We start from the raw sequence: 16,698 nt of genomic DNA, 5'->3' as shown, positions 1-16,698 counted from the left end.
TTCTAATTTTTCAAAGATTTTTTCTAATACCGAAGTAGAGTCCCCTCCTGTGGCCATTCCTTCCGGCCTAGCTTGCTCTGATTCTTCCTCTTGTGTTACAGAAACAATGGGAACGGATGATCTACGCAGCTGCGAGATTATATTAGGTTGTTGTGTCTTGGCTTTGGCTGATCTTGTTCTCCCAGTCCCACTCATTCCACTTCTGTCTATGCGTCAAGGTCAGTCTCACACTTTGCAATTCCCATGGGAATCCACAAGTCCACAGATGGAAAAAAAACACCCCCAGTAGTTGCAAATTTTCAAAGTTCCTCTAGAGGGAGATAGGTATATCCTAAGGGGAAAAAAGTTGTTGTTCATACATTCCAGGTTGCTCCAAATCCCTTAAAATTTGATGGTAATATCAAACAGGATCAAAGTCTCAAAAGTCCTCCAGATCCTTTATCCTTAGCAGAGTTAACCTTAAAGTACTTACAATGTCTCTAAAAAGTGCCAGCTTCAATGTAGCAATTCAGTGTAACGATCCAATGTATCAGTCCAATGTAACAAATCACACAGTCCCACAGTCCCGCAGCTCTAAAGATCTGGCAGCCCGACTACCGGGATTTCGGTAGTTTTGTAAATCCACAAAAGAAGAGGTAAAAAAAATTGTCCAATAATAAGAAGGTAAAGTTCACAAATAACGGGGTAAAATTCCAGCTTTCTCCCTGCGCCTCAGTTCAATTGATGCTCAGATTAATTCCTTTTTAAGTCACAATTCCAAAGGCATTAGAAAGTTTAAATCCTTGCTTTTGATCTTTAAACAGTGCCGGGAGACGGACTTCCTGGTTGCATCTCCCGCTTCAGTGCCGAAATTTAAATAAATTTAGTCCCGAATATCAAACTTCACCTGCTCACGGGAAGTTGTTTTGTAGCTGAATAGTCCCAGGAAAAGGGTCAGCGCTCACCGACAGCAGCTTTGCGGCTTCACTCCACAGAAAGAGCGATCGACTCACAGCACCGTGCCAGCCCTTCCACGCTCCAGAGCCCCTTACGGGGTCCCTTCAATGTTTCCTTTTTTTTTTTTATTGAAATTTTCCATTAAAAACACCAAACATATCCATTTACATATCACATAATTTGTCTTATTTGGACCTCCCTCAACTTCTCTGACAATCATTCGTAATTCAAATCCTATCTTCACATTCCTTTGTTTCAATATTTCCATCAAATTTTATATTTCTATTCTTATTTGCCTTTTGGTAATATTTCCTTATGTTTTCACAAAGCTTCTTTAAAACACACTAGCGTTGTACAATCTTCACATATATTTTCCAAATACTCCGTAAATTTCCCCCAGTCCTCAAAGAATCTTTGGTCTTTTTGGTATCTAATTTTTCCAGTTAATTTGTCCAGTTCTGCATAATCTGTTAATTTTGTCTTCCATTCTTCCAAGGTCGGAACCTCTTCTTGTTTCCATCTTTGGGCCAACAATGTCCTTGCCGCGGTGATCGCATACTGAAACAGTTTACAGTCTCTCCTACTTATATCCATTCTTGTTATTCCCAGCAGAAAGGTTTCTGGTTTCTTAACAAAGCTATATTTTAGCATTTTCTTTAGTTCATTGTATATCATCTCCCAGAACCCCCTTACTTTCCTGCAATCCCACCACATATGCATAAATGTGCCTTCTTTCTCCCTGCATCTCCAACACTTGTTACAAATTTTGTACATTTTTGCTAATTTTGCTGGTGTCATATACCACCTGTAAACCATCTTCATTGTATTTTCTTTTAATGTAACACATGCAGTAAACTTCAAATTTTCATTCCATATTTTTTGCCAATCATCCAATTCTATGTTATATCCTAAATCTTTGGCCCACTGAATCATAACTACTTTTACCTCCTCATCCATTGTATGCCATTCCAACAAAATTTTGTACATTTTAGAAATTATTTTGCAGTCATTATTCACTATCTCTGTTTGGAATTTTGAATCTTTTTCTTTATACCCTCTTTCTTTCTCTTCCTTTTTGAACATTTCATTTATTTGGCGGTAGTGCAACCAATCATAGACATATTCCTTTACTTGTTCATATGGTTTTAACCTCCACTTTCCTCCTTCCTTCACCACCAAGTCTGCATAGGTAATCCAATCCAGCACCGCGCCAGCCCTTCCACGCTCCGGAGCCCCTTACGGGGTCCCTTCAATGTTTCAGGGGGCGCTCAGGGTGCCCGCCGAGTCCCACGGCCACAGGCTATCACTGCCTGTGGTTTTCCGGTCTGGGTCTCCGCTTCGCCGTAGCGAACGACCCGTTTGAGCTGAGTGCAGGGTGAAGACCAAGGGTGGAAAAATGACCCCAGAAGGTGCAGGACATGTCCCCCACCAAAGGAACTACTGCTCCCCAACACCCCATGACATCTAGATTCAGGTAGGTAGCCGGGTAGGTCTGACGCAGTTGAAATAAAAAAATTAAAAATAGTCCAGTAGCACCTTAGAGACCAACTAAGATTGTTCTAGGTATAAGCTTTCGTGTGCATGCGCACTTCTTCAGATACACTGACACAGATGTCACCAGCCCCTTGTATATCGTGGGAGGGTGGGCTGGGGTTTTTCTCAAAAAGGTACTCCTACTACCATCTCCTACTATCCTTCACTATATGAAGAAGTGTGCATGCACACGAAAGCTTATACCTAGAACAAACTAGGTCCCTAATGGGCTACTGGACTATTTTTTTTTACTTTTATACTTCAACTGTGTCAGACCAACACGGCTACCTACGATTAAGTACAGTTATTTCCTCGCCTTGAACATCCTGCTTTTCAGTGCCAGATTAGGATAGTCCTGTGTCAGAAGACAAGCACAGGATCAGGCAGCACATCATCATTATAAAGAACCATTGGGATGGAGTGTTTCCCATTTGCCATCTTCTTTCCTTCTGCTTCTCCTGCTCTCTCCATGCAATGTGAGGCATGTAGACAGAGGTCCATCTCCCAGAACAGGAGCTTCCCTGAGCACCCATTCAGCTGACCCCAAGCACCAAGCCTTGGTCACTAGTTCTCTGACTGACCCAGACCACAGTCCCTGGAAGAGATGTAGGCCTGGGTCTCCCAAAATAATCCATATGGACCTCCTGAGGTCAGTGGGACTGTGAAGGTGATTCATGAAGATCTAGAGGTGGAAACGGGGGCAACCACTTGATTTGAAAGGCAGTCCCACAGGACAACAGTATTCCAAGATCATGCTGTGTTATTAAAGATGATTGAGGATCTTGAAAGGTTCCTGATGCATTACTACCATTTGACATCATAGCATTTTCATTTCCTAAAAATTGGGAACATGGGGAGGACATGGGAGAATGTAAGAGATGTTGAAATAAGAGAAGGTGCTAATGGCGGTTGATGTGTTCTCTTTCCCTTTGTTCTCTTCCTTGAAACCCAAACAGGATTTGCTTTCTGCCCACTCTGAAAAAGGTGATGGAGAAGACAGAATTGTGGGGGACAGGGCACCTTTCGTTTCATTAGGAATAGCCATTAAAATGTGTGAAATGTGGAATATGCATCACTGAATGAGCACACATAGTTCACATCAACAAACACAAAAAGGAAAGAAGCCATTCAAAGGTATGTAGTGCGGAAAGAGCTTCTCTTTCAACTCAAAACTTAGAACACACCAGCGGACTCACACAGAGAGAAAACGTTTTAAGTGCAGGGAGTGTGGGAAGAATTTCAGTCAGAGTGGAAACCTTAAATTGCACAAAGGGACTCACACAGGGGGGAAACCATATGAATGTATGGTGTGTGGAAAGAACATTAATAATAGTGGAAGCCCTAGAAGATATCAACGGACTCACACAGGGGAGAAACCGTTTAAAAGCATGGAGTGTGGAAAGAGCTTCAGTCAGAGTGCACAACTTAGATCACATCAATGGACTCACACAGGGGAGAAACCATATAAATGTATCGAGTGTGGAAAGAGCTTCAGTCGGAGTGGAAACCTTAGAAATCATCAACAGACTCACACAGGGGAGAAACCATTTGAATGCATGGAGTGTGGAAAGAGCTTTAGTGAAAATGGAAGCCTTAGGAACCATCAACGGACTCACACAGGGGAGAAACCATATAAATGTCTGGAGTGTGGAAAGAGCTTCAGTCAGAGTGGACACCTCAATATACATCAACGGACTCACACAGGGGAGAAACCATATAAATGTCTGGAGTGTGGAATGAGTTTTAGTGATCGTGGAAGCCTTAGATCACATCAATGGACTCACACAGGCGAGAAACCATTTAAATGCATGGAGTGTGGAAAGGAATTCAGTCGGAGTGGAAGCCTTAGAAGACATCAACGGACTCACACAGGGGAGAAACCATTTAAATGCATGGAGTGTGGAAAGGAATTCAGTCAGAGTGGAGTTCTTAGGAACCATCAACGGTCTCACACAGGGGAGAAACCATATAAATGTCTGGAGTGTGGAAAGAGCTTCAGTCGGAGTGGAAACCTTAGAATACATCAATGGACTCACACAGGGGAGAAACCATTTAAATGTATCGAGTGCGGAAAGAGCTTTAGTGAAAATGGAAGCCTTAGGAACCATCAATGGACTCACACAGGGGAGAAACCATATAAATGTCTGGAGTGTGGAAAGAGTTTTAGTGATCGTGGAAGCCTTAGATCACATCAACGGACTCACACAGGGGAGAAACCATTTAAATGTATCGAGTGTGGAAAGAGCTTTAGTAAAAGTGGAAACCTCAGAACACATCAACGGACTCACACAGGGGAGAAACCATTTAAATGCATGGAGTGTGGAAAGAGCTTCAGTCAGAGTGGAGAGCTTAGAAATCATCAACGGACTCACACAGGGGAGAAACCATTTAAATGCATGGAGTGTGGAAAGAGCTTCAGTCAGAGTGGAGAGCTTAGAAATCATCAACGGACTCACACAGGGGAGAAACCATTTAAATGCATGGAGTGTGGAAAGAGCTTCAGTCAGAGTGGAGAGCTTAGAAATCATCAACGGACTCACACAGGGGAGAAACCATTTAAATGTATCGAGTGTGGAAAGAGCTTCAGTAAGAGTGGAAACCTTAGAAATCATCAACAGACTCACACAGGGGAGAAACCATTTGAATGCATGGAGTGTGGAAAGAGCTTCAGTCGGAGTGGAGATCTTAGAACACATCAACGGACTCACACAGGGGAGAAACCATTTGAATGCATGGAGTGTGGAAAGAGCTTCAGTCAGAGTGCACAACTTAGATCACATCAATGGACTCACACAGGCGAGAAACCATATAAATGTATCGAGTGTGGAAAGAGCTTTAGTGATAGTGGAAAGCTTAGATCACATCAACGGACTCACACAGGGGAGAAACCATTTAAATGCATGGAGTGTGGAAAGGAATTCAGTCAGAGTGGAGATCTTAGAAGACATCAACGGACTCACACAGGGGAGAAACCATATAAATGTCTGGAGTGTGGAAAGAGCTTTAGTGAAAATGGAAGCCTTAGGAACCATCAATGGACTCACACAGGGGAGAAACCATATAAATGTCTGGAGTGTGGAAAGAGTTTTAGTGATCGTGGAAGCCTTAGATCACATCAACGGACTCACACAGGGGAGAAACCATTTAAATGTATCGAGTGTGGAAAGAGCTTTAGTAAAAGTGGAAACCTCAGAACACATCAACGGACTCACACAGGGGAGAAACCATTTAAATGCATGGAGTGTGGAAAGAGCTTCAGTCAGAGTGGAGACCTTAGAAAACATCAACGGACTCACACAGGGGAGAAACCATTTCAATGTATGGAGTGTGGAAAGAGCTTTAGTAACAGAGGATGCCTTAGAACACATCAACGGACTCACACAGGGGAGAAACCAGATACCGTATTATTCGCCCCATAGGACGCACCTAGTTTTTTTTGGGGGGGGATAAAGAAAAAATATTTTTTTCCTGGTTGGCTTCCCCCGACCCCAGCCCCCAGAACAGGCTGCCACCTGCAAGCCTTGCGAACCCGGTGGGAGCTGCCGCTGGGTGCGCGAGGCTTGCGGATAGCTTCCTGAAGCCTGGAAAGCGAAAGGGGTCGGTGCACACAGATGCCTCTCACTCTCCAGGCTTCAGCGAAAGCCTGCATTCGCCCCATAGGACGCACACACATTTTCCCTTCATTTTTGGAGGGGAAAAATGTGTCCTATAGGGCGAAAAATACGGTAAATGTATTGAGTGTGGAAAGAGCTTTAGTAATAGTGGAAGCCTTAGAAATCATCAACGACTCACACACGGGAGAAACCATTTAAGGGTATGGACTGTAGAAGGAGCTTCAGTCTGAGTGGAACCCTTGATTTATGTCAACAGACTCACACAAAAGACAAACCATATAACCGTATTTTTCACTCTATAAGACTTAACAGACCACAAGACGTACCTAGTTTTTGGAGGACGAAAACAAGAAAAAAATATTCTGCATCCCAGAAGCAAGAGGGATTGCTGCGCAGCAAAAGTAGCAATCCCTCTTGCTGTTCTGGCTTCTGGGATAGCTGCACAGCCTGCATTCGCTCCATAAGACGCACACACATTTCCCCTTACTTTTTAGGAGGGAAAAAGTGAGTCTTATAGAGCAAAAAATACGGTAAAATCAGGAAAGTACTCTTAGTGGAAGTTCAAATTCAACAGACTTATGGACAGGAAGAACTTTAAGAGTTGAAACCCTTCAGACCATCAACAAACTCAGAAGAGAAGCAGTTTAAATGAAAAGACTGCAAAAAGTGCTTTCTTTATAATGGAGTATTTAAGGAACAGGGACACGGGTGGCACTGTGGGTTTAACCACAGAGCCTAGGACTTGCCGATCAGAAGGTCGGTGGTTCGAATCCCCACAACGTGGTGCGCTCCCGTTGCTCGGTCACTGTTCCTGCCGACCTAGCAGTTTGAAATCATGTCAAATTGCAAGTAGATAAATAGGTACCGCTCTGATGGGAAGGTAAACGGCGCTTCTATGCGCTGCTCTGGTTCGCCAGAAGCGGCTTAGTCCTGCTGGCCACATGACCCAGAAGCTGTAGCCCGGCTCCCTCGGCCAATAAAGTGAGATGAGCACCGCAACCCCAGAGTCGTCTTTGACTGGACCTAATGGTCAGGGGTCCCTTTACCTTTACCTTTATTTAAGGAACATCTAGGGACTCTCACATGGGAGAACCCATTTAGATGTATGGAGTGTGGGACGTCTTCCTCTCAGAGTCCACTCTGAGCAATGAACTCAGCAGGAAATCATTCCTACAAGCATGAGGTATATGTGAAGTTCTGGTGTTTATATATAAAAAATTCCTTCCAGTAGCACCTTATAGACCAACTAGGTTAGTTCTTGGTATGAGCTTTCGTGTGCATGCACACTTCTTCAGATACACTTCTTCTTCAGAACTTTTTCTGAAGAACCAGAACTTTTTCGCTGCCTCCTGCCCTGCGCGTTCTGAAGAAAACTTGAAATACTGAAATTGAATGGGGGATTTCCCCCCCAGCCTAATTTCAAGAGGGGGAAGGAGGGGCTGCAGGTATCAGAGAAGTCTCCTGGGGGCCCCATCTTTGCTCATGAAACCCATGGGGAAACCCCAGAGCTCCTGCTCATTCTGGGGTTTGAGGAAGATAGTATTTTTCCATAGTCCCAGAATTTTTGATTCAATCATGCTTCTCAGGAGTTTTCCCACCAGAGGACCACAGTGCTGTAGTGTGTTCCCACCATTTCAGAACACCATTTCAGATAAAACCACAGCGGACTTTGCCACCAAACTCTGCCAATTTGTCCTTACCCACAACAACTTCAAATTTGGTGATGACCTGTTCCTTCAGATCAGCGGCACAGCAATGGTCACCCGCATGGCCCCACAGTATTCCAACATCTTCATGGCAGATTTAGAACAATGTTTCCTAAACTCCTACCCACTCAAACCTCTCTTGTACCTGCGATACATTGATGATATTTTTATCATCTGGACACATGGCCAACAGACCCTGGACACCTTCCACCAGAAATTCAATGATTTCACCCCACAATCAACCTAACAATGAATCAATCTATGCAAGAAATACATTTTTTGGGCACTACTATAAAAATACAGGATGGGCGCATAGACACCACCTTATACCGTAAACCAACTGACCGACAAACATATCTACATGCCTCTAGCTACCATCCCAAACATACCAAACAGTCCATTGTATATAGCCAGGCACTACGTTACAGCCGTATCTGTTCCAATTCTACAGGCAGAGACTCTCACCTAAGAGATCTACAGCAAACCTTTTTAGAACTAAAATACCCAGCAGATGAAGTTAGACAACAGATCAACAGAGCCAGACTGATACCCAGAGAAAACTTGCTGCAAGACAGACCCAAAAAAGAAAATAACAGAACACCTCTAGTCATCACATACAGCTCCCAAGTTAAAACAGTACAACGCATCACAATGACAGTTCTCTTTCTCAAGCTCTGGGAGGAAGACCTTTCATTGCCTACAGACAGCCACCCAATCTTAAACAACTCCTAACCCACAATAATACTACAACCAGACTTAACACGGACACTGGCACCAGAGCCTGCAATAAACCCAGATGCCAACTTTGCTGCCACATACACCCGGACAACACCATTACTGGCCCCAACAACATCACACATACCGTCTCAGGACTATTTAATTGCTCATCGTCTAACATTGTATATGCCATCAAATGCCAACAGTGTCCTTCAGCTCTCTATATTGGACAAACAGGCCAAACCTTACGCCAAAGAATAAACGGACATAAATCTAACATCAAGAATCACAAGACAGAGAAACCAGTAGGAGAACACTTCAATCTCCCAGGACATTCTATACAAGATCTCAAAGTAGCTGTTTTACTACAAAGGAATTTCAGAAATAGACTGGAAAGAGAAGCTGCTGAATTGCAACTCATTACCAAACTTAAAACCATGGAGAGACCTGGTCTGAACAAAGACATTGAATTCTTATCTCACTATACATGACAAAGCCATTTTTCACCTTCTCACCCCTTGCTTTTTCCTGTAAGACCTATTGCAGTCGTTTAGAGTCGTCAACAGGCTCATCACAGCTATCTGCCAATCACCCATTCCCACCACCCTTCTGAGTAATACCCCTCCCCACCTTCTCACTATATAGAAGGATCTGGCAACTTCTGTTTCAGTGTATCTGAAGAAGTGTGCATGCACACGAAAGCTCATACCAAGAACTAACTTAGTTGGTCTTTAAGGTGCTACTGGAAGGAATTTTTTTTGTTTTGACTACGGAGAAGACCTTCAACATTTACATGCAGCCGCTGGGAGAGATCATCAGGAGGTTTGGGCTGGGTGTTCATCAGTATGCGGATGATACCCAGCTCTACCTCTCTTTTAAATCAGAACCAGTGAAGGCGGTGAAGGTCCTGTGTGAGTGTCTGGAGGCGGTTGGAGGATGGATGGCGGCTAACAGATTGAGGTTGAATCCTGACAAGACAGAAGTACTGTTTTTGGGGGACAGGAGGCGGGCAGGTGTGGAGGATTCCCTGGTCCTGAATGGGGTAACTGTGCCCCTGAAGGACCAGGTGCGCAGCCTGGGAGTCATTTTGGACTCACAGCTGTCCATGGAGGCACAGGTCAAATCCGTGTCCAGGGCAGCTGTTTACCAGCTCCATCTGGTACGTAGGCTGAGACCCTATCTGCCTGCCGACTGTCTCGCCAGAGTGGTACATGCTCTGGTTATCTCCCGCTTGGACTACTGCAATGCGCTCTACGTGGGGCTACCTTTGAAGGTGACTCGGAAACTACAACTAATCCAGAATGCGGCAGCTAGACTGGTGACTGGGAGCGGCCGCCGAGACCATATAACACCGGTCTTGAAAGACTTGCATTGGCTCCCAGTACGTTTCCGAGCACAATTCAAAGTGTTGGTGCTGACCTTTAAAGCCCTAAACGGCCTTGGTCCTGTATACCTGAAGGAGCGTCTCCACCCCCATCATTCTGCCCGGACGCTGAGGTCCAGCGCCGAGGGCCTTCTGGCGGTTCCCTCATTGCGAGAAGCAAAGCTACAGGGAACCAGGCAGAGGGCCTTCTCGGTAGTGGCGCCCGCCCTGCGGAACGCCCTTCCAGCAGATGTCAAAGTGATAAATAACTACCTGACATTCAAGAGACATCTTAAGGCAGCCCTGTTCAGGGAAGTTTTTAACATGTGATATTTTATTGTATTTTTGGTTTTTATGGAAGCCGCCCAGAGTGGCTGGGGAGGCCCAGCCAGATGGGCGGGGTATAAATAATGATTATTATTATTATTATTATTAACCATAAGATAACGGAACAGGAGATTGAAGGTGCCATTCACAACATGCAACTGGGCAAGTCTCCAGGGCCGGATGGGTTAACCTCCAAGTATTATAAGACTTTGAAAGACTATTTAATTCAACCATTAAAGGAGGTGTGCAACGAGATTATGGAGGGAAAGAAGGCACCGGAGTCATGTAAAGAAGCTTTCATCACACTTATACCAAAATCTGAAGCTGAAAAGACACAACTCAAGAACTACCGTCCTATTTCCCTTTTAAATGTGGATTATAAAATTTTTGCACATATTTTAGCTAACAGATTAAAAAGAGTGTTAAATGAAGTGATCCATAAAGACCAGGCAGGCTTCCTCCCAGGCAGACATTTGTCTGACAATACAAGGAACATTACTGATATTTTGGAGTTATTGCAAACGAACACTAACACAAGAGCAGTTTTGATTTTTATTGATGCGGAGAAGGCCTTTGACAATATCTCTTGGAATTTTATGAAGAAAAATCTTAAGGGAATGGGAGTGGGACGGGGGTTTGAAAATGGTATAGACGCAATCTATTCAGAACAAAAAGCAAAATTGATAGTTAATAACGTGGTGTCAGAAGAGTTTAAAATTGAAAAAGGAACACGACAGGGTTGCCCTATCTCTCCATTGCTATTTATTTCGGTCCTGGAGGTGCTCTTGAACATGATTAGGAGGGACCGGTTGATTAAAGGAATCCAGGTCGGAGCTAAACGATATAAACTCAGGGCCTTTGCAGATGACCTGGTTTTGACATTACAGGAGCCAGAATCTAGTACGAAAAGAGTTTTAGAACTGATTCAAGAATTTGGTCAGGTGGCAGGATTTAAATTAAACAAGCAAAAAACTAAGGTTTTGGAGAAAAAATTGACAACAATGGAAAAAGAAAGGTTTCAGAAGGAGACAGATTTAAATGTGGTGAAGAAAGTGAAATATCTAGGGATTAATATGACGGCCAAAAATTTGAATTTATTTAAAGATAATTATGAAAAATGTTGGCCAGAGGTTAAAAAAGATTTAGAAATTTGGTCAAAATTGAAGCTTTCCTTGTTGGGTTGAATTGCTGCCATAAAGATGAATGTACTGCCAAAAATGCTGTTTTTGTTTCAAACTTTGCAGATTGTGGACAGGATGGACTGTTTCAAGGGGTGGCAGAGAGACATTTCTAAGTTTGTCTGGCAGGGCAAAAAGCCCAGAATAAAATTTAAAATATTGACTGATGCTAAAGAAAGAGGGGGGTTTGCCCTGCCAGACATAATAATAATAATAATAATAATAATAATAATAATAATAATAATAATAATAATAATAATAATAATAATATATTATTTGTACCCCGCCCATCTGGCTGGGTTTCCCCAGCCACTCTGGGCGGCTTCCAACAAAGATAAAAAATACACTAAAATGTCACATATTAAAAACTTCCCTGAACAGGGCTGCCTTCAGATGTCTCCTGAATGTCAGGTAGTTGTTTATCGCTTTGACTGACATCTGATGGGAGGGCGTTCCACAGGACGGGCGCCACTACCGAGAAGTTGACATGAAGTTGTATTATGAATCAGCAGCATTCTGCTGGTTGAAAGACTGGCTACTTCTGGAGAACACTGACATTTTGGATTTGGAAGGGTTTAACAATGCGTTTGGGTGGCATGCATATCTGTGGTACGACAAGGTTAAAATTCATAGAGCATTCAAGAACCATATTGTCAGGAAAGCAGTGTTTAATGTCTGGATAAGAAATAAAGATTTATTAGAAAACAAGACCCCAAGGTGGCTATCACCCATGGAAGCTAAGGCTCTGAAAAGACTCAATATGGAGGCCAAGTGGCCGAAATATTGGGAGATATTAGAACAAAATGGAGACACATTGAGATTGCAGAGTTTTGAGAAATTAAAAGATAAAGTGCAAGATTGGCTACATTATTATCAAATTAGAGAGGTTTTTAATATGGATAAAAAAATAGGCTTCCAGGTGGAAAAATCGAAATTAGAAACAGAATTGTTAGAACCTAAAACTAAGGTACTTTCAAGAATGTATAACTTGCTGTTAAAATGGAACACTCAGGATGAAACGGTCAAATCAGCTATGATTAAGTGGGCGCAAGACATTGGTTATAACATTATGTTGCTGACTGGGAACAGTTATGGACCACCGGTGTGAAATTTACGGCATGTAATGCCTTAAAAGAAAATATTATGAAAATGATATATAGGTGGTACATTACACCAGTCAAGCTTGCAAAAGTATATCATTTGCCTGATAATAAATGTTGGAAATGTAGAGAAAATGAGGGAACATTCTTTCACCTTTGGTGGACGTGCCCAAAGGTCAAGGCTTTCTGGGAAATGATCTACAATGAACTGAAAAAGGTATTTAACTATACCTTTCTTAAGAAACCTGAGGCCTTCCTTTTGGGCATTGTCGGCCGATTGGTGCCAAAGAAGGACAGAACTTTTTTTATGTATGCAACAACAGCAGCAAGAATACTCATCGCAAAGTACTGGAAGACACAAGATTTACCCACTCTGGAAGAATGGCAGATGCAAGTGATAGACTACATGGAATTGGCAGAAATGACTGGCAGAATCCGAGACCTGGGAGAAGAGTTAGTGGAAGAGGATTGGAAGAAATTTAAAGACTACCTGCAAAAACATTGCAAAGTGTTTGAATGTTAAAATGATGTTCAGACTATAAAGATAATATGGCATTAGTGACATATTTGAAAGGAATATGTAAAAAATGTTTTAAAAGAATAAGGGTGAAAAAGAATTGAATAATATTATGTCAAATTTAAACTAAATGGCACAAAGGGATTAAGTTATAAAGAACAGGTAAAAATGGACTTACAAGGAAAGGAAAATTGGAGACATAATAGGTTGGAAAGTATAAATATAGAATAAGATTTGAAAGAAGGTAAGGTACTGCTGAATATGAGTGTGTAAAAGGGAACACAGAAAAGGGAGGTGTGAGGAAGTCAGGAAAGAAGGTTATAAAAATAATAAGTAAAAAATTGGATTTTCATGTTTCTTTTTTTCTGTTTTTCTGTTTTTCTTTTATTTACTTTTTGTATGTTTTTTTGCTGTATTTTTCTGTTTCTGTTTGAATGTGATAATGTTTTCTTTTTTTCTGGTTGATTATAAAGTTAGTTTTATTATTTAAAATTTCAATAAATATCTTTAAAAAATAAATAAATCCTTGGGCACGTCCACCAAAGGTGAAAGAATGTACCTTCAGTTTCTTTACATTTCCAGCATTTATTATCGGGCAAATGATAAATTTTTGCAAGCTTGACTGGGGTCATGTACCACCTATAAATCATTTTCATAATATTCTCTCTTAGGGTATTACATGCCGTAAACGTCATACCTGTGGTCCATAACTGTTCCCAGTCAGCAAACATAATATTATGTCCAACATCTTGTGCCCATTTAATCATAGCAGATTTCACCATTTCATCCTGAGTATTCCATTTCAACAGCAAGTTATACATCTTTGACAAAATCTTAGTTTTGGGTTCTAACAGTTCTGTTTCTAATTTTGATTTTTCCACCGGGAAGCCAATGTTCTTTTTTCCCCTTAAATAATATTTATTAAAGTTTTAAGTAGTACAAAAGATAAAAAGAAAAAAGAACAAAAAAGAAAATTTCCCCCTTTATAATCCAAATTTTCAATAACTTTCTTCCAGAACTTCCCCTCACCTCCCCTTCTTGTATTCCATGTCCAAATATTTATCCAACAAGTTCTTATCCCTAAATTTTTAGCCTTAATTTGTTATCATATTTAATTCAGTTTACATATCAACTTTTAACTTATATACATCAATCATTTATACTTAAAAAATTTTTTTTCTAAGGTTAACCCAGTTTCCCTTCCACGGATTCCCCATTTTTATACTAATAACAACACAAAATTTAAAAAAAATCAAACAGCCTTTGGATTTCCAAACGCCACCCTCCCTTCCCCGGTTTCGATCCCAGAACCATTGTCCATTGCCTTTTCAGAGCTTTCGCTTCCATCGGTGACAACCACCTTGGGGTTTTATTTTCCAATAAATCCTTGTATCTTATCCAAACATTAAACAATGCTTTCCTGACAATATGATTTTTGAATGCTTTATGTGCTTTGACCTTATCATACCATAAATATGCATGCCATCCAAATACGTTGTTAAAGCCTTCTAGATCCAAAATGTCTGTATTTTCAAGAAGTAGCCATTCTTTCAACCAGCAAAAAGCTGCTGATTCATAGTAAAGTTTAAAGTCTGGCAGGGCAAATCCACCTCTTTCCTTTGCATCAGTTAATATCTTAAATTTTATTCTGGGCTTCTTGCCCTGCCAGACAAATCTAGAGATATCTCTCTGCCACTTCTTGAAACAGTCCATCTTGTCCACAATTTGCAATGTCTGAAACAAAAACAACATTCTAGGCAATACATTCATTTTTATCACAGCAATACGACGCAACAGTGAAAGCTTCAAATTTGACAAAATTTCTAAATCTTTTTTCACTTCTGTCCAACATGTTTCATAATTATCTTTAAATAAGTTCCCATTTTTGGCTGTCATATTAATCCCCAAGTATTTCACTTTCTTAACCACAGTCAGGCCTGTCTCATTCTGAAACCTCTCTCTTTCAATCGGTGTTAAATTTTTTCCCTAAAACCTTAGTTTTTAGCTTGTTCAGTTTAAATCCTGCCACTTGACCAAATTCTTGAATTAATTCTAAAACCCTTTTAGTACTAGATTCTGGTTCCTGTAACGTCAATACTAAGTCATCTGCAAATTCTCTCAGTTTGTACTGTTTGGCTCCGACCTTTATACCTTTAACCAACCAGTCCCTTCTAATCATATTCAGCAGAACCTCCAGGACCGATATGAAAAGCAGTGGGGAGATTGGGCACCCCTGTCGTGTCCCTTTTTCTATCGTAAATTCTTCCGTCACCACATTATTTACAATTAATTTAGCCTTTTGTTCAGAGTATATTGCACCTATACCATTTTCAAAACCTTGGCCTACCCCCATCCCCTGTAGGTTCTTCTTCATGAAACTCCAAGAGATGTTGTCAAAAGCTTTCTCCGCATCCACAAATATCAGAACTGCTTTAGTGTTTATATTCACTTCTAGTTTTTCCAAAATATCAATTATGTTCCTCAAATTATCAGACAAGTGTCTTCCCGGGAGAAAGCCCGCTTGGTCTTTATGAATCTCTTCCATCAATACAAAGAGCTTCAGTTTCAATGCAAGCCTTAGAAGACATCATCGGACTCACACAGGGGAGAAACCATTTAAATGCATGAAGTGCGGAAAAAGCTTCAGTCAAAGGGGAAATCTTAGAAAACCTCAGCAGACACACAGGGAAGAAACCATTTAAATGGAGTTTGGAAGGAGCTTCAGTCCGAGTGGAACCCTTGATTTACATCAACAAACTCCCACATGAGAGAAACCCTTTAAATGTCAAGTAGACAGAGGTTCAGTCCTAGTGGAATCCTACATCAACAGACTCATGGACAGGAAGAACTTTAACAGTTGACACCCTACAAACCCATCAACCCTCAAAGAGGAGAAGCTGTTTAAAGGGAAAGATTGCAGAAAGTGCTTTAGTTATAATGGAGTGTTTAAGGAACATCTAAGGACTCAGAGGGGAGAACCCATTTAGATGTATGGAGTGTGGGACATGTTCCTTTCAGAGTCCACTCTTTTGTTCACAGCAATGAACTCAGTAGAAAATCCATTTTAAAAGCATGTCATGTATTTGAGGTTCTGCTGTTTATATGTAAATCTGTATAGTAATGAAATAATGAAGGCAACGTCTCACTCTAGTGAGTATAATTTTAGATGTAAGGTACCTTTTGATAGTGAGGTGGAGTTGGTGAATCTGGATTTCTGGGATGCTAATTTGCCTGGAAGCAGCTGGCAGAAAGCTTTTCTTCGTGAAGCCCCTGCAGATTTCGAGTTGCTGACTTCCCTCCCAGACGACAGGAAGCGAAAGACACACATCCATTGCCCTGTGTCCTTCCAGCCCCTTTCCTCCCTTGCTCCCTTCTGCCGGTTTGTGTGCCTGACTTGGATATCCTGTGTGCTGTATTTTTCTATTGCTGAAACTGGATTTGCTCTCAGGAGCTACGTTTTGTGCCTCACTGGGGACCCAGTGAGAACTGTATGCTTTGAAAGCTCAGTAAAGTATAACTGAAGAAGTCCTGCTGCCTCTGTGTGCGTTTTTGACCTCAGTGTGGGTGTTACGGCTAAAATCTGGGTGCGGGGTTACTCTGCCACCCAGCTCATCGGACTAAGTCCGTGGGTCCCTGCGGAAGAAAATGAGCTCAGCCGGACACAGGAGCAAACTGCAGAAGGTCCAAGTTTATTGCGCAACAGGTTC

The 16,698-nt window shown here is 41.7% G+C and overlaps 1 protein-coding gene and 1 long non-coding RNA gene across 3 annotated transcripts in view; both read left to right on the top strand.

The window, feature by feature from the left end:
* Window positions 1-7,953, top strand: part of LOC308595596 (uncharacterized protein) — a 42,370-nt gene extending 34,417 nt beyond the window's left edge. For both annotated transcript variants that reach the window (XM_081210023.1, XM_081210024.1), the window contains exon 3: window positions 3,426-7,953. In XM_081210023.1, the coding sequence (XP_081066149.1) occupies window positions 3,774-5,888 (2,115 nt within the window). In that variant the 5' untranslated portion in view covers window positions 3,426-3,773 and the 3' untranslated portion in view covers window positions 5,889-7,953. The remainder of the gene's footprint in view (window positions 1-3,425) is intronic.
* Window positions 1-16,698, top strand: part of LOC308595938 — an 82,862-nt gene that overhangs the window by 46,515 nt on the left and 19,649 nt on the right. The window lies entirely within an intron of this gene.

Source organism: Podarcis bocagei, assembly GCF_964188305.1.
Source record: "Podarcis bocagei genome assembly, chromosome: 10".
Taxonomy (NCBI): Eukaryota; Metazoa; Chordata; class Lepidosauria; order Squamata; family Lacertidae; genus Podarcis; species Podarcis bocagei.
Note: the sequence above shows the minus strand (reverse complement) of the source record. Positions and strands in the feature narration are given on the sequence as shown.